The 25,285-nt window shown below is 44.6% G+C and overlaps 1 protein-coding gene across 2 annotated transcripts in view; it reads left to right on the top strand.

Moving 5' to 3' along the window:
- hip1 (huntingtin interacting protein 1) overlaps positions 1-25,285 on the top strand; it is a 344,258-nt gene that overhangs the window by 248,953 nt on the left and 70,020 nt on the right. For both annotated transcript variants that reach the window (XM_073053676.1, XM_073053677.1), the window contains exons 12-15: positions 7,835-7,932; positions 14,577-14,649; positions 24,079-24,262; positions 25,017-25,105. In XM_073053676.1, the coding sequence (XP_072909777.1) occupies positions 7,835-7,932; positions 14,577-14,649; positions 24,079-24,262; positions 25,017-25,105 (444 nt within the window). The remainder of the gene's footprint in view (positions 1-7,834; positions 7,933-14,576; positions 14,650-24,078; positions 24,263-25,016; positions 25,106-25,285) is intronic.

Genomic DNA, 25,285 nt, shown 5'->3' with positions numbered 1-25,285 from the left:
CTTTGTGTTGGGCCAGGCAAAGTGGCGGATCGCGTCTACCTTAGCGGGCAGAGGTGTTGCCCCGTCTTTGGTAATCCTGTGGCCCAGGAAATCGGTGGTGTTGAGACTGAACTGGTATTTGGCCGGGTTGATCATGAGGCCGAAATCACTCAGGCGGGAATAGAGCTGGCGGAGGTGGGACAAATGCTCCCGACAACTACTGCTGGCTATGAGGATGTCGTCCCACCGCATCCATTAGCTGCTGGAATGTCTGTGCGGCATTCTTCAGGCCGAATGGCATTCGGAGGAACTCGAACAGGCCGAACGGGGTGATAAGTGCTGTTTTGGGGACGTCTTCAGGGTGTACCGGGATTTGATGGTATCCGCAGACGAGGTCTACCTGAGAAAATATTCTTGCCTTGTGCAGGTTTGCTGCAAAGTCCTGTATGTGCGGCACGGGGTAACGGTCTGGAGTGGTAGCCCTGTTCAGTCTGCGGTAGTCGCCGCATGGTCTCCAGCTCCCGGCTGCTTTGGGCACCATGTGCAGGGGGGAGGCTCACGGGCTGTCGGACCTCCGTACGATCCCCAATTCCTCCATCCTCTTGAACTCCTCCTTCGCCAGGCGGAACATTTCCGGGGGGAGCCTTCGTGCGTGGGCGTGGAGGGGTGGTCCCTTGGTCGGGATGTGGTGCTGTACTCCGTGTCTGGGCATGGCTGCCATGAACTGTGGTGCCAGAATCGTTGGAAAGTCCGCCAGGATTCTGGTGAATTCGTTGTCCGACAGCGTAATGGAGTCCAGGTGTGGGGCCAGCAACTTGGCTTCACCCAGGGAGAACGTCTGGAAAGTCTCAGCATGTACCAGTCTTTTCCCTTGCAAGTCGAGCAGCAGGCTGTGAGCTCGCAAGAAGTCCGCCCCCAGGAGTGGTTGGGCCATGGCGGCCAGTGTGAAGTCCCACGTGAACCGGCTGGCGCCGAACTGCAGCTGCACTGTGCGGGTGCTGTAAGTCCGTATCGTGCTGCCGTTGGCGGCCCTCAGGGTGGGTCCTGGCTTCCTGTTGCGGGTGTCGTACCCCATCGGGGGTAAGACGCTGATCTCGCTCCGGTGTCAACCAAGAAGCAGCGTCCCGACTGTTTGTCCCAGGCGTACAAGAGGCTGTCCTGGTGGCCAGCCGCCATAGTCATTAGCGGCAGCTGGCCCTAGCCCTTGCAGGGCGGGCAACAACGGCGGGCTTCTGTGCCCCACCGCTGGTGGTAGAAACACCACTGTTCACTGTCCTCCTCGCTCCTGCCTCTGCGCCCCCCTGCCGGGCCTGGTCTGCTGATGGGCGCGTGGCTTGGTAATCTGACCAACGGACGCCACGCTCTCCCTCTTGGCTTTCCACAGCATGTCTGCCCGGGCCGCCACCTTCCGAGGGTCGCTGAAATCTGCGTCGGCCAGCAGCGGATGTATGTCCTTGGGCAGTTGCTCCAGGAATGCTTGCTCAAACATGAGGCAGGGCTTGTGTCTGTCAGCCAGGGCCAGAATCTCGTTCATCAATGCTGACGGCAGTCTGTCTCCCAAACCGTCCAGGTGAAGCAGGCGGGCACCCCGCTCACGTCGTGAGAGGCCAAAGGTCCCAATGAGCAGCGCTTTGAATGCTTCATATTTGCCGCCTTCTGGGGGCGACTGTATGAAATCCGCAACCTGGACGGCTGACTCCTGGTCAAGGGCGCTCACCACATGGTAGTAACGCGTGGAATCAGAAGAGATCTGCCGAATCTGGAACTGGGCTTCTGCTTGGCTAAACCACACGCGTGGTTGCAGCATCCAGAAAGTCAGCAGTTTTAGCGAAACTGCGTGAACAGATGAAGAGTCAGTCATCTTTGGTCCAAATCCCATTTGGACCGTCGAGGTCACCAATGTAGCGATGTACTACATGCAGAGCTAAAGACAATGACACGCAGTCGGTAAGTCGTTTCGAGACTAATTTATTCAAACTTCATGGCGTTGGCTTTTAATCCCTAGTTCCCGCCCTCTCCGGGCAGAAATGACATCAGAAGTGCATTACCAAAGTCTCTCCCCGCACGCGGGCTATTTGTGAGCCGTTTCGCCTGCGCAGAAAGTGGGTTGCCACAGTACTATAAATATCCTGTTGCATGACCATCGTTACTTAAGTGGGCTGTATCTCCTTTACATTTGTTGTGGGTAAAATATTTAGTATTTTCTTTCATCTCTCCTTTTTAATTGGTTTGCTTTGACTAAGAGGCTCATTGGGTTTGTGTAATGTGGACATTGAAACTGATCCATTTACAGTTACAAGAAAAAGTTTGTGAACCCTTTGCAATTACCTGGTTTGCATTAATTACTCATAAAATGTAGCCTGATCTTCATCTAAGTCACAATAATAGACAAACACAATCTGTCTAAACCAACCACGCACAAGCAATTGTACTTTTCATGTCTTTATTGAACACATTGTTTAATCATTTACAGTCCAGGTTGGAAAAAATATGTGAATCCTTGTATTTAATGCCTGGTAGAACTTTAGCAGCAATCACCTCCACCAAACATTTCCTGAAGCCGCTGATCAGACTTGCACAGCAATGAGGAGGAATTTTAGATCATTCCTCCATACAAAACTCATTCAGTCCATTGGCCACTGAATGTATCTGCCTAATGATCCAATCAGGTGTGCGAACCACTGCTGAATGTCCCTCTTTCTCCAGCATCAGAGCAGAAAGATTAATTGTAATGTTTAGTTATTGTGCCAGTGTGAATTGAACTAGATGCCAAGGATTTTATGAACCGATGCAGTTTGAATATGAAACTATGGGGAAACAGTGTCATACTTTTACCAGGAATACTCTTACTTCAGTAACAAGAAATTTGTACACAAACCTGAAGAACAAATCATTTCATGCAAAAGGCTTACAATGGTGATATGTGCCAAACTGTTGTAATACAAAATACTGCAAATGCCAGAAGTCTGAAATAGAAACAGAAAACTTGTAAATACTCAAATGGTTAGGCAGCAGTTCTGAGGGAGAAAGCTTCATGTCAATCACCCTTCATCAGGAAGGATTCATCTTTGCACCTTAAAAAATGCTTTATTTCTAACTTATCCCATTTCTATTAAAATACCATCAACCTAAAATATTATTTGTCATTATTTTCACTCTTTACAGACATGTTCCAGCGTTTGTGCCACCTTCTGCTGTTCCATATTATATGCATTATCATAGTCCATCAACACTGGCCAATCTATTACTATAGTTTAACGATAGCCAGTAATTTGTAAAAGTTCTAAACAGCCGGTGGCAAATTAAAATAATTCATAAAACAAATATGTAAATATGACATAACAGAGACCATTCAGCCCCTTGAGCTTAATACAACAATCAGTTAGATTTTAGCTGACGTGTATCTCTGCTCCATTGATCTGTCACTTTTATCCATTTAGTATCTTCGCTGAAGTAAAACCTGAGAAAATTTACAAGGATGTTGCCGGGTCTGGAGGACCTGAGTTATAAAGAAAGATTGAATAGGTTAGAACTTTATTTTTTGGAACATAGAAGATTGAGAGGAGATTTGATGGAAGTATACAAAATTATGAGGGGTATAGATAGGGTAAATCCAAGGAGGGTTTTTCCATTGAGGTTGGGTGGGAATACACCCAGGGGTCATGGGTGAAAGGTGTAAAGTTTAAGGGGAACATGAGGGGAAATTCTTCACTCAGAGGGTCGGGAGAGCATGGAAAGAGCTGCCAGCACAAGTGGTGCATGCGAGCTCAACTTGAACATTAAAGAGAAGTTTGGATAGGTACATGGATGGGAGCGGTATGGAGGGTTATGGTGCTAGTGCAGCTTGATGGGAGTAGGTGGTTTAAATAGTTTGGCTCAGAGTCAATGAGCCAAAGGGCCTGTTTCTGTTCTGTACTTTTCTATGACTCTTATCAATTTTTTTTTGGACACCATGCATGAACAGCCCTCTTCAGATCATGCCACAGCATCTCAATTGGATTAAGGTCTGGACTCTGATTTGGCCATTCCAAAACAATGAATTTTCTTCTTTTTAAACTTTATTCTGTTACTGATTTACTTTTCTGTTTCAGGTCATTGTCTTGTTGGTTCACCCTACTTCTATTAAGCTTCAGATGATGCACTGCTACCCTGATACTTTCCTGTAAAATGTCTTGATACAATTTTGAATTCATTGTTCCCTCCATGGTTGCAAGCTGTCCAGGCCCTGAGGCAGCAAAGCAGCCCCAAACCATGAAGCTCCTTGCACCATGCTTTACAGTTGAGATGAGGTGTTGGTGTACAGTCCCCTTTTCCCTCCAAACATTGCGATGTGCATTTCAGCCAGAAAGTTCAACTTTTGTCTCATCTGTCCACAGAACATTGTCCCAGAAGCATTGAGGAACATTCAGCTGGTCTTTTGCAAACTTGAGACCTTCAGCAATATTTTTGTTTGGAGAGCAGTGGTTTCCGCCGTGTTGTCTTTCCATGGGCACCTTCTTGTTCAGAGTTTTTCTTACAGTGGATGCATGAGCAGAGACTTTCACATTCTAGATATTTCGGCAGGTCTTTTCCTGTTATCCATGGGTTCTTTTGCACCTCCTTCAGCACTGCATGTTGTGCTCTTTTTGTTTTCTTTGTAGGAAGCCCACTCCTACTGAGGGTAGCAACAGTACTGTGTTTCCTCTATTTCTGGACAACTTCTATTACTATGGACTGATGAACACTCAGGTCTTTAAAAATTCTTTTGTAGCCTTTTCTGGATTCATGAATCTCTACACATCTTCTTGAGATCTTTCTTGAGAAGAGCAGGCACCTGACTTGTATTTATTTATAGGACAGGGCACCTCTACAACCCATACCTCCAATTTCATCTCATTAATTGGAACACCTGACACCATATAACTTTTCTAGAAGCCATTACCTCAGATGTTCACATACTTTTTTAAACCTAGATTGTGATTGTTTAAATGGTGTGTTCAATATTGACAAGAAGTACGATTGTTTGTGTGTTATTAGTTTAGGCAGATTGTGTTTGTCTATTATTGTGACTTAGATGAAGATCAGACCACATTTTATGAATAACTAATAGAGAAAACCAGGTAATTCCAAAGTGTTCACACACTTTTCTTGCAACTGTAGGTCAGACAATAAATTCATAATCTTGCTCTTTAGTCTGTGATAAGTTACACGAGGAAATCTGCAGGTGCTGGAAATTCAAACAACAACATACACAAAATGCTGGTGGAACACAGCAGGCCAGGCAACATCTATAGGGAGAAGCACTGTCGACGTTTCGAGCCGAGACCCTTCGTCAGGACTAACTGAAAAGGAAAGATAGTAAGAGATTTGAAAGTAGTGGGGGGAGGGGGAAATGCGAAATGATAGGAGAAGACCGGAGGGGGTGGAATGAAGCTAAGAGCTGGAAAGGTGATTGGTGAAAGTGATACCAAGCTGGAGAAGGGAAAGGATCATGGGATGGGTGGCCTCGGGAGAAAGAAAGGGGGTGGGGGAGCACCAGAGGGTGATGGAGAACAGGCAAACAACTAATTATGTCAGGGATGGGGTAAGAAGGGGAGGAGGGGCATTAATGGAAGTTAGAGAAGTCAATGTTCATGTCATCAGGTTGGAGGCTACCCAGACGGTATATAAGGTGTTGTTCCTCCAACCTGAGTTTGGATTCATTTTGACAGTAGAGGAGGCCATGGATAGACATATCAGAATTGGAATGGGACGTGGAATTAAAATGTGTGACCACTGGGAGATCCTGCTTTCTCTGGCGGACCGAGCGTAGGTGTTCAGCGAAACGGTCTCCCAGTCTGCGTCAGGTCTCACCAATATATAAAAGGCCACACCGGGAGCACCGGACGCAGTATACCACACCAGCGGACTCACAGGTGAAGTGTCGCCTCACCTGGAAGGACTGTCTGGGGCCCTGAATGGTGGTGAGGGAGGAAGTGTAAGGGCAGGTGTAGCACTTGTTCCGCTTACAAGGATAAGTGCCGGGAGGGAGATCGGTGGGAAGGGACTATTACCTGGACTATTCCTCTTCCCACCCTGTCTCTTGCAAAAATGCTATCCCCTTCTCACAATTCCTCCGTCTCCGCTGCATCTGCTCTCAGGATGAGGCTTTTCTTTCCAGGACGAAGGAGATGTCTTCCTTTTTTAAACAAAGGGACTTCCCTTCTTCCACCATCAACTCTGCTCTCAAACGTGTCTCTCCCATTTCCCGCACATCTGCCCTCACCCCATCTGCCCGCCACCCCACTTGGGATAGGGTTCCCCTTGTCCTCACTTACCACCCCCCCCCCCAGCCTCCAGGTCCAACGTATAATTCTCTGTAACTTACGCCACCTCCAACAGGATCCCACTACCAAGCACATCTTTCCCTCACCCCTCTTTCTGCTTTCCACAGGGATCACTCCCTACGTGACACCCTTGTCCATTCATCACCCCCCCCCCCCCCCCATCCCTTCCCACCAATCTCCCTCCTGGCACTTATCCTTGCAAGCGGAACAAGTGCTACACCTGCCCTTACACTTCCTCCCTCACCACCTTTCAGGGCCCCAGACAGTCCTTCCAGGTGAGGCGACACTTCACCTGTGAGTCGGTTGGTGTGGTATACTGCGTCCGGTGATCCCCGTGTGGCCTTTTATATATTGGTGAGACCCGACGCAGACTGGGAGACCATTTCGCTGAACACCTATGCTCGGTCTGCCAGAGAAAGCAGGATCTCCCAGTGGCCACACATTTTAATTCCGCGTCCCATTCCCATTCTGATATGTCTATCCATGGCCTCCTCTACTGTCAAAATGAATCCAAACTCAGGTTGGAGGAACAACACCTTATATACCGGCTGGGTAGCCTCCAACCTGACGGCATGAACATTGACTTCTCTAACTTCCGTTAATGCCCCTTCTCCCCTTCTTACCCCATCCCTGACATATTTAGTTGTTTGCCTGTTCTCCATCTCCCTCTGGTGCTCCCCCCCCCCCCCCCCCTTCTCCCGAGGCCTCTCGTCCCATGATCCTTTCCCTTCTCCAGCTCGGTATCACTTTCACCAATCACCTTTCCAGCTCTTAGCTTCATCCCACCCCCTCCAGTCTTCTCCTATCATTTCGCATTTCCCCCCGCCCCAAACCTTTCAAATCTCTTACTATCTTTCCTTTCCGTTAGTCCTGACGAACGGTCTCAGCCCGAACCATCGACAGTGCTTCTCCTTATAGATGCTGCCTGGCCTGCTGTGTTCCACCAGCATTTTGTGTGTGTTGTTGTTCTGTGATAAGTTATGTTAGTTTGCTAATGGGATCCGAGGCAAGAAAGTGAAATGAGAGTAATTTGAGTTCCTGGTTGATTAATGACTCTTGTCAGAATGTAGCCTCTAATTATTTATCACCATGTACAGCTACAACAGTCACAACATTTGTAGCATGTTTGTTCATAATCATGCAAGAGAACGGTTGCTGGATTGAGTAACTAGCTGAAGTGACCCATTTATAGGTAGGTGACTTTATCAAAAGTTAAGAGATGTCTTTTGGGAAAATGAGCCACAAAAAACCAGAATCAAAATTCTTTGGCCAGGTGTTGTTGGGTATTTCCTTGGCCTTTTTGGTTCCAATCTCTTTACTGTGTTTCCTCTTTTCCTTAGATCAGCCATGATCATATTCAATGATGAGGCAGGCCTACATTTGCTCCTATTTTCCTGTGTTCTTCTTTCTGTGAATTATCAGCATGTTATTTCTGAACAGACATTTAACTCCTGCCTTCTACATTAAGGTTTGTTTTCATTGTATTTTTGTGTGAGTGGATCAGTCACTATGGTTACCATTCATAAATCTTAACTCTCTTCCTTTTGCAGAGTTTATTTGATAATAAATTTGATGACCTCTTTGGAAGTACTGGGCCCACTGACCCTTTCAATTTTAATAGTCAGAATGGAATGTCTAAGGATGAAAGGTAAGGCTATTTATCTCACTTGCATTTTGGGGGGAAAATTGTTTTGTTAATTGGTACCTTCCAGCTGCTATCCATTTGGTGATTGTTGGGTGTCATGGAGTGAGTCTTCGTGTTCTTAATACATACAGTAGGTAAATGTTTCAATGGTTCCATTTAGTATAAGAGAATGTATAATGTGTACTGTATACAACCTGAAATTTATTTACTAAACAGAAGAAAATGTCAAAGAATGAATAACAGGAAAACTTTAGAACCCAAAAGTCCCCCTCCATGCACAAGCAGCAACAAAGCATCAACCCCCCCCCCACCATGCAAGCAATCGCAAAACCCCCAAAGAGACCATGATCTTGAGTCCAACAAAAACGACTGTTCATCCCAACAATTTGATGTGCCCCCCTCTCTCTCTCTCTCCCCCCCCTCTCTCCCCCCACCACAGTGAGAGGGGAAGCCAACAACTCGCTCTTTTCAATGTTACAGTCTTTAGCGTCGCATTATTTCAAGTTTCTCTGACTCGAGAATTGGCAGCAAGTTCTTTCCCACCATCGAGAGAGGGCAAGATTTACTGCTGGAATGCAGAGGTGTCCGACAGCCGCGCCTGCCATCTCAATGTTCCAATCTGCTGCGATGCTTCAGTTGGCGACACAGGTGAGGAATCAGGTCGTACAGAGGGCCGCACCACGCTGTACCCCATAGGTGCACGACTTCCAGGCCACGCCTGGAAATATCGGAAATGCTAGACTGCTCGGTAAACTCCAAGAGCAGGAACACACTGCCATGAAGGACGGCAGTTTGAGTGCGTCTATAGATCATGGATTCCGACAAGACCCCAGCCATCTTGAAAAGGAAAGAAAAGGCATTAGGGGAAGAACTTAAACTATTTCAGAGATGGACAAGGAGATGTCCCTCTCTAGCACCATCTTTCGCTCCTTCCCTTTTTAGTGTTGGTGTGCAAATATTTTATTTTCCTGCTTCACATTAATAAAGCAAAGAGAAAGAATGGTCTGGCCCAAATCTGACCAGGTGGGAATACATTCTTGAAGTTTAACCTCAAAGTCTTTGTAGCTCATTGAACAATAGTTCTCTAAAATTCTACTTGAGAGTTTTGAATGGGGAGCTTTAAAAAAGACACAGTAAAAAGATGTGTCAATTGAGAAGGTTATCTGAAAAACTCAATATAGCACTTGTTCAATGCCTTTTGAACACAGGCTAGATGAAACCAATGACTGTACCATTGCACCGTCTGGTATTCTGTTTTTCTAAAACTGAGCTGCTTGAAGTATTTGAATGGACTTCGTTATCTGAATCCTGATTTTTCTCCAAAGAATTGTGTTATCTTGGCACCAATACTTGTGATGAAAGAATTACAACTTGACAGTAAGTTAATTCTGGAGGTCAACATGGTTACTCACTTGGTGCACAAAAATATTGCCCAGTATGAATTTACAGAGCAGTTGGATGATGATAATCTTGCATCACTTCAAGGACCAATAATGAAGGATTATGTATTAGGACTTTGCTGTGGCGTGTTGATCAGGGCTCGACATGTCAGCAAAACGAAAGAACTGATTATTGACGTCAGGAGGAGGAAACGGGGTCCATGAGCCAGTCCTCTTCAGAAGGTCAGCGGTGGAGAAGGTCGGTAGCTTGATTCAGATTCGGTTTATTGTCATTTAGAAACCACAAATGCAATGCAGTTAAAAGATGAGACAACGTTCCTCCAGAATGATATCACAAAAGCACATGACAAAACAGACTACACCAGAAAATCCACATAACGTGTGGCAATCCCCAATCCAGAGTCCGGAGAGGCTGCTGCGTATTAATATCGCACTACCGTCTTAGCGCGTTCCCCAGAAAGGAGCTCCAAATCCACCAGACAAAACAAGACCAAAAACTAAAGCTACAAGACCTGCACAAAACCACATAGTTACAACAGTGCAAACAATAGCATAATTGATAAAAAAACAGACTATGGGTACAATAAAAATAGTCCAAAGATGTTAAAGGACTATAAGTTCAAAAGAAATCACCTGACAGTTTCCGCAAGTCCCCAGGGTCCCGACAGACTCGCCATCCCACGCCGGGGGCAGAAGGGTATACCCCCGCTATGGACTTCCAGGGCGCCGCCCGACTCAGCCTCGCAGATGCAGCACACAGTGAAAGCTCTGTCGAACCCAGCCTCGCAGACGCAGCACACACTGAAAGCGACCTGACCGCAGCGGACTCCGAGTCCGTCGACCATCCCCTCCGGCACAGCTTCTCCGAGCACCATCCTCTGCCGAACGTATTAAGACAACCCCACCAGCGGCCATCGGCAACGCGACCCTGAGGACTGGGGGCCTGTTCTTCCCAGCTGAGTCCCGGACCTCGCAGCAGCAGCAACGAAGAAGGTCTTCCTGGAGATTTCCCGATGTTCCTCTGTGCTCCCACGTCCGTTTTCAATCGATTATGATTGCGCACGGCACCCCACTTCACAAATAACAGATAATCAGCTCCAGAGAGGCCGCTGCAAGCTGCGTCGCGCCGCCATCTTGGAAATATTCCTTAGTGTTATTTCAGAGGAACTGTCTTGGGTCCAGCATGTACGTGCCATTACAAAGAAGATGCAGCAGCACCTCTGCTTTCATATGAGTTTGCAAAGATTCGGCATGTCATCTATAACTTTGATAGACCTTTGAAGATGCACAGTGGAGAGTAAACTGACTGGTTGCATCACAGGTAAAGCTCTCCTCACCACTGAGCACATCTACAGGAAAGCAGCATCCATCAAAGACCCCTGCCATCCATCAAAGACCCCTGCCATCCGGGTTGTGCTCTCTGCTCGCTGCTGCCACCAGGAAGAATGTACAGAAGCTTTAGGTCCCACCCCACCAGGTTCAGGAGCAGTTATTACCCTACAACCATCATACTCCTGAACCAGAGAGGATAGCTCACTGAACTGTTTCCACAGCACATGGACTTTCTTTCAAGGTTCTACAACACGTTCTCAATATATGCTGATTATTTGTATGCTGTTGTTTTGATTTTTCTTTTTGGTGTTTGCACAATTTGTTAGTTTTTGCACATTGGTTGTTTGTCTTTGCAGACTTTGATGAAGTCTAGTTTGTTTCTTAGTATTTACTGTATGCCCGCAAGAAAATGCATCTCAGGGTGACATATGGTAACATATATGTACTTCGATAATAAATTTACTTTGAATTTTGACGCTGAGTTGTTTGTTAATCCAGACCAGATTGTCCATTGATTTGGCGTAGGAAGGGAAAGAGTCGCATCATTCAACAGACATTGAGTTTATTAATGGCCCTACACTTGGTTTCTGGGTAATGCTAGTGTCGTTTTTAATTTCACTTTAAAAATGAGTAAAGTAGTAGTAGACTTATTGAAAACTCAGCCACAGATGGTCCCAGGGCTGGCTGCAGAAGGAGGGGGTTTGGACTTTCAGCTTGCAACCCCATCCCTTAAATACCCAGAGCTAAAGAAACACCAGCAGAAGCTCCAAAGACCTCATCCCCAGGAGTGGAAAGATGTTTGGGGCCAATTTGAAAGACTGGCCGAGGACAGAGGACTCTGGCAAGCTGCTGTTGTTGGCCGAGCTCCAGTCAGGGTGATGAGTTTTAGTGAGTGAGTGAGAGAGAGAGAGAGAGAGAGAGATTTATTGAAGCTATTCAATTGTGCATACATTATGTGGTCTGAAAATGTTCTTTAAAAAATGGAAACTAAATATTCACATAAAATCCTGTCATCTTTACCTTTGTAATTGCAGTAATTATCACTAATCCTATTTTGTTATAAATTATTTCCATTGGTTCAAAATGACCAGTTTTGTGGTCAATGAATTGGATTCTGTAAAATTGCTCAGAATGAATAGCCTAGGGCCATAGAGCTGTCATATGAATACAGTCAATACTTCATCTAATTGTGGGTTAGCAACCAAGCAATGCACATGAGTGGCTAAGACTATTCAAAGTTCAAATTGTATTTATTATCAAAATAACTGTTCTTTGTACAGCCTTGAGATTTGTCTCCTTACACGTTGCCATAAAACAAAGAAATCCAATAGAACCAATTGAAACAAAAGAAGACTTCAGCACCCAATGTGTAGAGGGAAAAAAATCATGCAAGAAATAAAAGTAAGCAAATAGCATTCAGAACTGAAGTTCGTGAAAGTGAGTCCACAGCCGATTCGAAGGCCTGTTAGTTGCAGGCCACAGGCTCAGTTCAGTGCAGAGGCGAATAAAGCTTGTGGAGCAGTGATCTGAACTGGCCTGTCCCTCACCTCCAGCTTCGACATCCTGATCTTTTTAATCTTGTCTGGTATTTAAATTGTACACACCTGGGAAGATGTATCGGGTGGTTTCTTGCTGTCGGACCCAGGCCCCCCTGTTTTGATACACGCTCAGGCCTGAGCCTCACGCCTTGTTTGCTGTGCTGTGATCACTGCTTTATTTCAAGGAACACCCAAGGAAATGGGTGTGACTGCACTGGTATTAACACTTCCAGCATTGCTGGTATTTGTTCCTTCACTACTATCAAGCACAAGAAGTTGAGAAAGGCACTCTGTTTCCCTTAAAGTAATTCTTCTATGACCTGCACTTGCTGGAGAAGATGTGACATAACAATAGGTTTAATGTTTGCCACGTGCTTTCTTTGTCTCACTTTGAAGTTGCTGTTTCCTTAGGCCCGTCAAATCCCCCACTCCAACCAGCATAAATCATAAAACAATTTATTGCTTACCTGTATTGAATACCCACATGTGGCTTTATGAGAAAATGCTGTGAATGTTGGAACTGAGCCAGTTTAAGTCACGGTGCATTTAGGTTAATGACTTCGATCACCACACCTTATTGACCAACATTGAATTGTAGCAGGATTAAATTCAGATATGGAAGTTGCCATCTGCCTTTGGAACATGTTATTTTTAGCCCTGATGAAGGGTCTCGGCATGAAACATTGAACCCCCCCCCCCCCCCCATTGATGCTGCCTGACTTGCTGAGTTTCTCTAGCACTTTGTATGTGTTGCACATTACTTTATTGCTTGTTCCCTGTTCCTGCATCAATGATACTGTTCCAGAAACAATGAAACTTCCAGTAACCATGCTAAATCAGTTTGTTGACAGTCTAAACTTTCTTAGTTCTGCTCAGTTGTGTTCTTTGAAATCTGGTCCACACGGTGACACTTGTGTGTGCATTGCCCAGTTCTTCAACAAAGTTCAAAGTAAATTTATTATCAAGGTACATGTATGTCACCATATACAAGCTGAGATTAATTTCCTTGTGGGCATACTCAATAAATCCATAATGGAATAATAACCATTATAGAATCAATGAAAGACTGTGCCAACTTGGGCATTTAACCAATGTGCAAAAGACAACAAACTGTGCAAATACAAAAATAAAGAAATAATAACAAGTAAATACATAAGCAATAAATATCAAGAATTTCAGATAAAGAGTCCTCGAAAGTGAGTCCATGGGTTGTGTAAACATTTCAATGATGGAGCAAGTGAATTTGAGTGAAGTTATCTTCTCTGGTTTAAGAACCTGATGGTTGAGGGATAACAGCTGTTCCTGAACCTGATGGGGTGAGTCCTGAGTCTCCTGTACCTTCTTTCCTGATGGCAGCAGCGAGAAGAGAGCATGTCCTGGGTGCTGGGGGTCCCTGGCGACGGATACCACTTTCCTGTGACAGTGCTCCATGTAGATGTGCTCAGTGGTCAGTAGGGCTATACCCGTGATGGACTCAGCTGTATCCTCTACTTTTTAGGATTTTCCATTCAAGGGCATTGGTATTTCCAGACCAGGCTGTGATGTAACCAGTCAATACACTCTCCACCATACATCCATAGAAGTTTGTCAAAGTTTTTGATGTCATACCGAATCCATGCAAACTCCTAAGGAAGTAGAGATGCTGCTGTGCTTTCTTTGTAATTGCACTTGTGTGCTGAACCCAGGGCAGATCCTCTGAGGAATTTAAAGTTGCTGACCCTCTCTACCTCTGATCCTCTGATGAGGACTGTCTCATAGACCTCTGGTTTCTCTCTCCTGAAGTCCATATCAGCTCCTTGGTCTGGCTGGTTTTGAGTTAAGCAGTTGTTGTTGAGCTGCCACTCAGCCAGATTTTCAATCTCCCTCCTCTATGCTGGAACAAGTTAGCTGTCCTGGTGAGCAGATGGCAGCCATTATCTCTTGTTGGAGGGAAAAGTTTAGAAGGGTTTATATCTCACTGAAGTAATTCCTTCAGGAAAGTAAGAAATGACAAAATTGTGGTCTGCAGTTGCTTAATTATTTCCATCAGAAGAGTGAAAACTAATCAATAGTAAGTTAGATTTATTCTGTGGCATATCTGATTTTTTCTATATAGCACACACAAAATGTTCGAGGAACTCAGCAGGTCAGGCAGCAGCTATGGAGGAAAATAAATTATTATTATTTCAGGACGAGACCCTTCATCAGATGCTGCCTGACCTACTGATCTCCTTCACCATTTAGTGCGCATTGCTCAACATTTCCACTGTCTGCATGATTTCTTGTGAGCTGTATTGAAATAGGCAGGCAACTGCCCATACTGTTAACCCGGGAATTAGTTCACAGTGGAGTTTACTTTCTTTTGCACATTTGCTCTCATGAATTTGTTTATTTTCAGGGATAAGTTGATTGAACAACTCTACAGGGAAATTGCAGCTCTGAAGGATGAGTTAGCAAATTTCAAGGCAGAGGTGAGTTGTAAGTTTACTCAGCTTTTCTATAGCAACACGATAGATTCGAGAAAACTAAATGAGTTGATTAACAGTACTGCAAGTTGCCATTTAAAATAAAATTACAGGTTTTCCCTGTAGAAGGTAGAGTGCTCCAATGAAACGGTTCGTAAGCCGGAATGTCGTAAAGTGAATAAGCATTTATTAATATGGGAAAAATTTGTGAGCGTTCCCAAACCCAGAAAATAACCCACAAAATCATGTCAAATAACACATTAAACCTAAAATAACAGAAACATATAGTGAAAGCAGGAATGATATGATAAATACACAGCCTATATAAAGTAGAAATACATTTCTGCAATCATTGCAGCACTGTCTAGCGTAGTGAAAATCTCACTACATAGCACTACTAGCGTAGCGGAAACAGTCTTACCGGAAGCAGTCTCTCCAGTAACCTTTAAGCTATGATGCTGCCAAATCATACCAAATAACACATAAAAATACACAGCCTGTATAAAGTAGGAATAATGTATGTACAGTGTAGTTTCACTTACCGGAATCAGGAAGGCAGTGAGCACACTGAGTTAGGCTGAGTCGTTGGAGGTTGGGGTGGTGGGAAACTGGGGTGTCATCTCATCATCATCTGTTTCCATCAGGGCAGGCAGGTCACTAACGTCTTCTATGTCTGCCTGCCTTGATGTCGAAGGTTGAGGTCGTCATCTGCTGTGGCTGATGTGGAAGGCTTGAAAAACGACAGTATGCTTGACTGCTTAGCCTCGTGCATTTTTCTATCATATAGTTCTTTGTAAGCACTCAAACCATCCTGCAAACCTGCCCTAAACTAAGTCATACTTTTCTGCAATCATTGCAGCGTTGTCAATCACAGCAAAAATCTCACGCAGTTGCTTCATGTTCAGTTCCTGGACGACTTCACTTCCAGACCGTTCACTATTGTGTTCGGTTTCGATTCGTATCTTTTCCTCTTGTAATTGCATCAGCTCTTCATCTGTCAGTTCTTGGTTATGGGATGCCAAAACCTCTTCAACATCATCTTCATCAACTTCCACAAACCCAGCCTCCTTAGCCAAAGTCACTATTGCCGTAGTTATTGTTGTTGGTTCGAAGCCTTTAAAATCGTTCACTGCTTCGGGACACAGTTTCCTCCAAGCGCCATTTCTCATTGAAACTGTTAGCCTATCGAGAGCATCTCCAAGGTTGGCAATTGCCAAATTTATATTGTAGACTTTCCAGATCTCTCGCAAAGATGCTTCGGAGTTGCCCTCTCCGTCAATGGCATTTACAATAAAACGCATCACATTTTGCATATAGTAAGCCTTGATTGTGGCTATTAGGCCTTGGTCACATGGTTGCAGTAACAACGTCGAATTCGGTGGTAAAAACACAACACGAATGTTACTGCCATACTCGGAAATGACAGGAGGATGAGCAGCAAAATTATCAACAATCACAAGACACCTATTATCGAGGTTATTTTCTCTACAGTATTTTTCAACAAAAGGACTAACGTATCCACTCATGTACTCAGAAAAAATCACTTGGGTGTTCCAACTGCTTGGACGTGAACGAAACACAACAGGAAGTGTATTCGTATCAACACCTTTAAGCGCCCTCGGATTTTCTGAATGGTACACTAGTAGAGGCCTAAGGACAGCATCACCAGTGGCGTTAATAATAGGCATTATGGTATCGAAATAAATGTCTTGCTCGGCAATTTTTCCCAATAAATTGCAGTTTCGTCACAGTTAAACACTTGCTTATATGAATAACCACCTCCTGTAATTATTTTCTTCAGTTCTTCTGGGAACTTTTTGGCAGCTTCACTATCAGCTGAAGCACTCTCTCCATTAACCTTCAAGCTATGAAGCTGTCCTCGCCTCAAAAACCGATCAAACCACCCATGACTACCTTTAAATTCCACTTTCGCAACACTTTCATCACCATCGTCCAGTGCTTTCTGTTTCAGCTTATTAAAAAGATAACTTAACGGAACACCACGCTTTGTACACCCATCAATCCACTCAAGCAATAGACTTGCCATTTTATCCATTACTGGATGCCAACTGAGAGAGACCACTTTGCTACGAGCAGAACCAACAGTAACATAGGCAGCTTTCAAGATTCTTTCTCTCTGTGTATAAATAGTGCGAATGGTGGACGCAGGCAAGTTCAACGTGCGGACAATGTCCTTACTTCGTTCACCACGATGAAACAATTAAGTCTAGTTTTACACTAAGCGTAACACCCTTATGAGCTCTTTTAGGCTTCTCTGATACCTGAGAACTCATCTTGCTAACGGATGCACAAAATAAATCGACATAAAGCACAGATGCTCACAGGCACGTGTTTAAGCAATGCCGGCTAGAATGCAGTTCCAGGGGAGGAGCTTGGCTGCTTGGGATGCGCTGCTTTTGTTCATAACAGTGAAAACACCTTCTGTTAGCGAAAACAGGTAACTAATGTAGGTCTTTCGTAACAGTAAGGTGTTGTAAAGCGAACGTTCGACAAACGGGGGCCACCTGTATTCCGACATTTACGAGGATCATGGTCCATGTGCATTTGCACTCCTGAGCCTTTTCAAGCTGTCTGAAATAAAGACAGAAGATTCTAGAAACATTCAGCAAGTGAGGCCACGTGTGTGGAAAGAGAAACGAAAGTTAATGTTCAGCAGAGTGAGATAACAAGTTAGTTTGAAGTTGCCGTTAAGGTGGATGGCGTGACAGGGAATATCTCTGATCACCGCGAAAACCCGATTTGGGACACTCGCCTGGTTATTTCAGGTTGTTGTCAGCTCGAGCACTTTATTCAGCCCTGAAGTTGACATCACAAAGACTGCAGTATTTCTCTGTCACACCTTCATCCAGTTCTGTCATTGCCTCAATACAACTGCTGCTAGAAAGCTCATCCAAGCATTTCTCACTTCTTGATTCTGCTTTTCAACCTTCAACGTATCAGCAGATCACCTAAAACTCATTTGATGGAAGTTGGTCCCCAATTCCTGGTAGCTTTCCTCCGGCCCTAAGCTCCCCATGAACTTGCCGTTTACCACAGTGTGTAAGATTTGTACAGTTCATTATTGTAATCATCTAGGTCCTTCCTTAAAACTCATAAGCTCTCCTTTTTGATTGTCTAGCCCTCTTGCTCTAATAAGGTTTTGCTCACCCTCCTGGTATTTTCTCTGTCCTGAAGTCTGTTGGTTATCTGTGTGAAACTCAGTGGGGTGTTTCTCTGTGTTGCAAGTGCAAATTGTTGCTGAATAAGTTTGCTGATGGCCTGGTCAGAGTCATTAGTGCCATGGTTAATAAAGTTGGTGCCTTTACATTTTAGTTCCTGTCTTTTTTCCTTAACCTCAAATCAATATTCTGAATGTAAAGAGGCTCACCCACTTGAAATAATGGTGACAACTAAGCTGACTTTTTTCAGACTCTTTACAGTGAATAAGTAATAACATTGGCAGCTTGTCTGGTGCCAACTGAGGGAACTGAGTCACTGCCTTTTAACAACTGTCACAGAAACCATCATTGCCAACAAATCACACTGACCGCTAAAATTATTTGGGCATAGAACCAGACAGTGAAGTAGGAATTATTCTTCTAGTGGCTTTTTAGGAGAATACGTTTAGTTTTAAGACCTGCTCTCGCTTTCTAATCCTGCAAATTCTAAGAATTTGTCCTATTCTCTGTTCAAATTTGTCTTCCACCCTTCCAGACTGTGCATTGCAGTGGATAAAAGGAAATTAAAATTTCCCCCGTCCCCTGTTTTGTTTTGGATAGTTAATTAGGTGTTCTGTACCTGTCTTTCTATGAATGCAAGTGTTCGCTTATTTGCTCTATCAAACCCTTTTGGACCCTAAACACCTTTATCAAATCTTCTCTAGCCTCCTCAGTTCTGAGGTGAAAAACCTGGATGTCTCCAATCTTCAGATGACAGTTCCTAAGCCTGGGAATAGCAGCACAGAGCAGATATTGCTGAAGGGCAGCCTGGCAGAGCACGTATCTTTCAGACCCTGTTTCCTTTGACTTGTATTCTGTTCTTTTAGTTATCTCCATTCTATTGCTGGTTCTGAGCACTGGAGAATCAGCATCCGGAATTCCACTGGATCAGAAATCTTTTTTTGCTGTGGGCATACCGAAGGAATAGTAAGGAAGCCATTTTGGAATGTTACTGACAGCTCTGGAGTATCGAATGGTTGGAATGTTATTCTTTGAAAACAACGTTGCAGTGTTTTCAAGAAACTTGAATTATATTAAAGGATAACTTCATCTATGAGATTATGAACCAACATCGCTATTGATGAAAGGAAAAAATGGGGGGCTGATTTTGCTCAAATTTCATCACACAGCCATAATGAACAAAGGCATAACTCTTCATAAAGCATGAGGTGTATGGATCGGCCAACAGTAAATAGGTTATAGCCAAGTAGTGCTGCCTCTGAGCAGTAGAGTGCTAGCAGGGGACACTTCTGCTGCACTGGTGAACTCACTATAGAGTCTGATGTCAGCAGCAAATGATGTCCATCTCCCTGCCCTCTGAAACAGAGCCAGTTTAACCAGCACAAATGCATCTAGGCCACTGAAATGAACGGGAGGCATCAGCTCCTGGAGAAAGGAAGTAAAATTTCTTCACAGATTTTGTTAGAGTAGTTGAAATATTTTCGGTTGTTTCCATGTGCAGCTTTGGCCAGTGGGCCTTGGCTCAGCTCCTGACCAGCTACCAAAGCTGCTGTTGCCATTGCATCTAACCATTTGCCTCACACTTCATTGACCCTTTCTGACGAGCTGGGAGCTGGCCTTCCAGTGAAAGAACCTTCCAATAAGGTGGCAGCAGCCTCTCGGGGGCCAGCCATAGGTGTTTTTTTTCTTAGTTAAATGTGTCCTTTTTTATGATTGCAAGACTGTACTGGACTCCAAGAACTTCCGGTACAGCAGGTCTGCCGCATCCTTGAGCTACTCATTGTTCGGAATAGCCGGCCGGCAGGTCTGAGAAAGAGCCGGATTGAGTTCAGAGGAGCTGATATGGGTGAAGACTGTGTTGTTGGCTGCTACTCCAGAAGCACTGGAGTTGGTTGGCGAAGTCAGCGTGCATTGAAACTGTGGGTTTGTCTTGGGCCTTTCTCTTGTAATTGCAAGACCCTGTTGGACACTGATAATGTAAGATGCCACAAGCCTGTTTCCCTCATTTGGTGGCCAGAAAGGCAGTGTGGGAGCTGTGGATCCTTGGTTGGAGGAGGTCTAGGCCTCAAGCCATGCTGATGCTGCAGTCCAGGCGAGGAGATGCCGGAGGTGGTGTAGCGTGGCATCCGTGCTCAATTGGGGCTGACTTCTCCCGTCAGTGCTGCCCTCCAGTGTTTGATCGGTGGAATAACAGACTGGATTGCTGGGAACTGTAACATCAATTTGCAGGACATGTTGCTCACGGTCTAGGACTATATATGTGTTTTTTTTTGCGTGACTTTTTTGTGCGCTCTTTTGAATGAACTGTATATGTTTTGCACCTTAGCCCCATAGGAATGCTATTTGGCTGTATCCATGTGTGGCTGAATGATAATTAAACTTGATTTGATTTTTGATTTGAAAATGCAGCCTGGTTGGAGTGTTGATGATGGCCAATCTTGGCTGCAGAAACTCTACTCCTGCCTGCCTGTTTAACTTCACGCTTGATGCATCTGGTATGCTGCCCCCATTTGCCCAAACTGCTACTCTGATTGTCAGCTCGGTCTAATTAAAGATTAAATTAAAATTGTGCTGTAAGTTTATGTGAACCAGGAGCTGGCTTAAGTCTATTTCAGGAGTTGTTATTTTCCTTCAAGTCCTAATGAATCCATGAACATAGGTGGCTATGGTTCCTGGAAACCGCAGTAATCAGATAATTTGACTGTTTTGCAATGATGTCATTAGGGTCTAATGCTGTTTTCATACTGTGTTGACTGAGACTGTGGAAAGCTTCCAGTAGTATAATTATAAGGTTAATCTGTTTACATGTGGGCAGGGTCTGGACAAAGCATTTGAGCCTGAAGGCTGAAAATATTGTGGAAATAATAGTCATCAGTTTGTTTTGAAACTACTTTGCCTGCAATTTTAGTTGACCTATTAACCGTTGAAATCAAGCCAGTTAGGGAAGTTGTTCAACGTCTTAATATGGAAACACAACACACTGTTGGTTGGTGGTGTTGGGCAGTGTTGTGTTAGGCCAGCCTGGTGAGCAAACATCACTGCAGAGATCACAAGTCCACTTGTCAGATATAGGCGGAAGCACCTGTTGCTTCTCAGGCTCATGGGTGGGTTTGTATTTGAGGCTGTCTTGTAGATAGATAGATAGATAGATACTTTATTCATCCTCATGGGGAAATTCAACTTTTTTCCAATGTCCTATACACTTGTTGTAGCAAAACTAATTACATACAATACTTAACTCAGTAAAAAATATGATATGCATCTAAATCACTATCTCAAAAAGCATTAATAATAGCTTTTAAAAAGTTCTTAAGTCCTGGCGGTAGAATTGTAAAGCCTAATGGCATTGGGGAGTATTGACCTCTTCATCCTGTCTGAGGAGCATTGCATCGATAGTAACCTGTCGCTGAAACTGCTTCTCTGTCTCTGGATGGTGCTATGTAGAGGATGTTCAGAGTTATCCATAATTGACCGTAGCCTACTCAGCGCCCTTCGCTCAGCTACCGATGTTAAACTCTCCAGTACTTTGCCCACGACAGAGCCCGCCTTCCTTACCAGCTTATTAAGACGCGAGGCGTCCCTCTTCTTAATGCTTCCTCCCCAACACGCCACCACAAAGAAGAGGGCGCTCTCCACAACTGACCTATAGAACATCTTCAGCATCTCACTACAGACATTGAATGACACCAACCTTCTAAGGAAGTACAGTCGACTCTGTGCCTTCCTGCACAAGGCATCTGTGTTGGCAGTCCAGTCTAGCTTCTCGTCTAACTGTACTCCCAGATACTTGTAGGTCTTAACCTGCTCCACACATTCTCCATTAATGATCACTGGCTCCATATGAGGCCTAGATACATGCTGGTATAAAATTAAAATGGACCCTAAACCTGACCTTGCTGTAGGTCATCCAAGCCCGAGGGTTTGAGAATATTTTTGATATGCATTTTGTACGCCACAGTTCCCGAGGAGACATTGGATTTGGGGGGGAGAGAGAGAGAGAGAGAGAGTTTAAAAGAGCGAGTGATGTTAGTTGGCACATATTGCTTGCCACAGTTCCCGAGGAGACATTGGATTTGGATTCAGGAGAGAGAATGAGTTTAAAACAAGCGTGTGGTGTCCCCTAACACGTTTGGCTTGCCACAGCTCCTGAGGAGACATTGGATTACGTTGAGGAAGAAAGAGCTTAAAAGAAGCGAATGTTGACATTTGGCACATTTTGCGCGCCATAGTTACCAAGGAGATGTTGGATTGTGTAGAGAAAGAGTTTAAAAGAAATGAGTGGGGGCAGTCAACACATTTTGTGCACCACAGTTCCCGAGGAGACATGGGATTGTGCACAATTAGGCACTTGGCAAGATCCAATAGAGAGAAGCTAGGTTTAAGTGGAGTGGTCATTGTGTAAGTGGGCTAGTGTTAGAGTGGAGAATCGAGGCTTTGGTGAGGAGAGGCATAGGCCGTCGCTGGATTTTTTTTTTGGTATTTATTCTTTGTTATTGCAGTGGGATGCCAGGCAGGATAATGGAATGTTCCTCTCGTGGAATGTGGCCTCCAGTGTCCCTGAGAACTACACCTGCAGGAAGTGCATCCAGCTGCAGCTTCTAGCAGACTGTGTTCAGGAGCTGGAGTTGGAACTGGATGAACTCCACATTATTCAGAAGCTGGGAGGGTGACAGACTGGACATACAGGGAGATGGTTACACCCAAGTTGCAGGACACAGATAACTGGGTGACTGTCAGGAGGGTTGAAAGGGGATAGGCAGCCAGTGCAGAGTACCCCTGTGGCAGTTCCCTCGACAGCAGGTATGCTGCTCTGGATACTGTTGGGGAGATGAGCTCAGAGAGGAATGCCACAATAGTCAGGTCTCTGGTAGTGAGTCTGACTCTGTGGCTCAGAGGGAAGTGAGGAGAAGAGGTGAGCTGTAGTGACAGGGAATTTGTTGGTTAGGGAAACGGGAAGGCATTTCTTTGGACGAGAACGAGATTCTCAGATGGTATGTTGCCTCCCGGGCGCCAGGGACAGGGACATCTCGGATTGTGTCCACCACTTTCCTGAGTGGGAGGTTGAGCAGCCAGAGGTCACGGTCATGGTCCACGTCGGTATTAATGATACGGGGAGGTATGGCTGTTGAAATCCTGCAAAGGGAGTCAGGGACTTAGTGCTAAGACAAAGGACAGGAACTCCAGGGTGGCTACCATAGGAATTAGGAAAATCATAACACCTGGCTGAGGAGATGGTGCAGGAGGGAGGGTTTCAGATTCTTGGAACTCTGGGCTCTCTTCTAGGGAATGTGGGACAAGTACAGGCTGGGCGGTTTGCACCTTAACAGGAAGGGTACTAATATCATCTCAGGAGGTTTTGTTTGTGTGGGGGGGGGGGGGTCATACTAGAGTTTCAGGGGGATGTTGTTAAGCCTGCATACAAAGACACAAATTGAAAGGTTGAACACAGTGGGAATAATGTTCTGATTTGTGTCGATATTTCAGTGCAAGGAGTATTGTAAGAAAGGTGGGTGAGTTTAGGGCATGGATCAGCACGTGGAATTACGACATTGCAGCCATTAGTGAGACTTGGTTGCAGGAAGGGTAGGACTGGCAGTTCAATATTCCAGGGTTCAGTTTTAGACATGATAGAAAGGGAGGGATTAAAGAGAAAGGTGTGGCATTGCTCGTCAGGGAAAATGTCATGGCACTGCTTGGTCAGGACAGGCTGGAGAGCTCATCTAGTGAGGCTTTATAGGTAGAAGTGAGGAGTAAGTCAGGTGTGACCACGTTATCAAGATTATATTACAGACTTCCTAACAGTCCGCGGGATTTAGAGGAGCAAATCTGCAGGGAGATCACTGACTATTTGAAGAAACATTAGGTTAGGTTAGGTTATGATAGTGGTGATTTTAACTTTCCACGTATTGACTGTGAAAGGGCTGGATGGGAAAAAGATTGTTAAATATGTTCAGGAAAGTTTCCTGAATCAGTACATGGAAGTCCCAGAAAGAGAGTGTGCGATACTATATCTCCTATTAGGGAAACAAGACAGGGCGGGTGACAGAGATTTGTGTAAATGGTGAGGGTCCTTAATGATGAACATCAGCTTCTTAAAGCATTGCATTTTGAAGTAAATGTAGGGTTTTTAATATTGAAAAAATTAGACTATCCTTTGACATTTTGTAGTATTTCTGTCAACAGTTCACAACTTCTCTGCTCTGTCTTTGGGTCTATCTTGTTTTGCATGTTTAATGTCGTGGTCTTCTCACTTCAGAGCAAGCGGCTGATCTCTCAGCTGAGGGGCCGGATCAGTGAGCTGGAGGCTGAGCTCGCTGAGCAACAGCACCTGAAGCAGCAGGCTTTGGATGAGAACGAGTTTGTGAAGGCTGAACTCGAGGAGGTGAAGAAGAAGCAAGACGACACGGAGAAAGCCCAGAAGAGCCTGACGGAGATCGAACGTAAGTTCCAGATTCACATCAGAGAGTAGCAGACTTGGTTATGCATGTATTGTGTGGTGGTTTTATTTTGCTGTTATGCCTCTAAATGGAATGAAAATACTGTCAAGAATGAACTTAGTGATGGTCTTAACCGATCAACCATGGATCACTGTGTTTTCATGTGATATCTTAACCAAATGGGTTCAGAAGCCACCTTCAAGTTGACTCTTTACCCTTTAAGGTGAGGGTTTGCACCAGTGATGATCACCCTGATCTCTGCCCATGTCTTATTTTATTATTTTTATTGGGATCCAAAAGTCGGAGGAAGATTTCCATAGTATTCAAAGTACTGCAGAATTAATTAATGATTTTTAAAAATCTTCCATTTCTGAAAGCAGTTCGTCTCTCAATAGAAAATAACCTTTACCGTGTAAGTGGGTTATTAGTCCATGAGAGGCTTCTCCTGCTGTATTGTGTCCCAAGTCCCTCTCCTGACATTTACACTCCCACATTTTCCGGGGGGGCCATGAATTAGAAATGAAGATTGGTGACCCGTGCCTCTTGTTACTAAGGTGATCCAGTTAGTGGCACCTACCTGTCTGAGATCAAGTAGTTCAGTTTACAGCGCAGACTGAACCTTACACCTTGCTGGATTTTGCCCACTGAGAGCCTGCTTAGTTGATGAAATTTAGACAGTTTAATGCTTCAGAGCTACTAACCCAGGTGACAAATTTCAGATGGGACGATTGAGGGTTTTTTTCCTTTTCATTTCCAGGAAAAGCTCAAGCCAATGAACAAAGATACACAAAATTGAAAGAAAAGTACACCGAGCTGGTTCAGAACCATGCAGATTTGCTCCGAAAGGTGGGTCCCCTTCAACAGCCTGCTGAAAGTGAAATGTCAAAGACTGGAGCTGTTGTAGCTGTGTGCAATCATATGTCCATTGACAAATACAGCTATGCTGATAGCGCTTTTGACTGTGGGTGTGAAGATTGTCCACTGCAGAGAATTAAGAACAGGTGGAGGGTCATTTGGTCCTTTGAG

The sequence above is a fragment of the Hemitrygon akajei genome, chromosome 8 (genome assembly GCF_048418815.1).
Source record: "Hemitrygon akajei chromosome 8, sHemAka1.3, whole genome shotgun sequence".
NCBI lineage: Eukaryota > Metazoa > Chordata > Chondrichthyes > Myliobatiformes > Dasyatidae > Hemitrygon > Hemitrygon akajei.
Note: the sequence above shows the minus strand (reverse complement) of the source record. Positions and strands in the feature narration are given on the sequence as shown.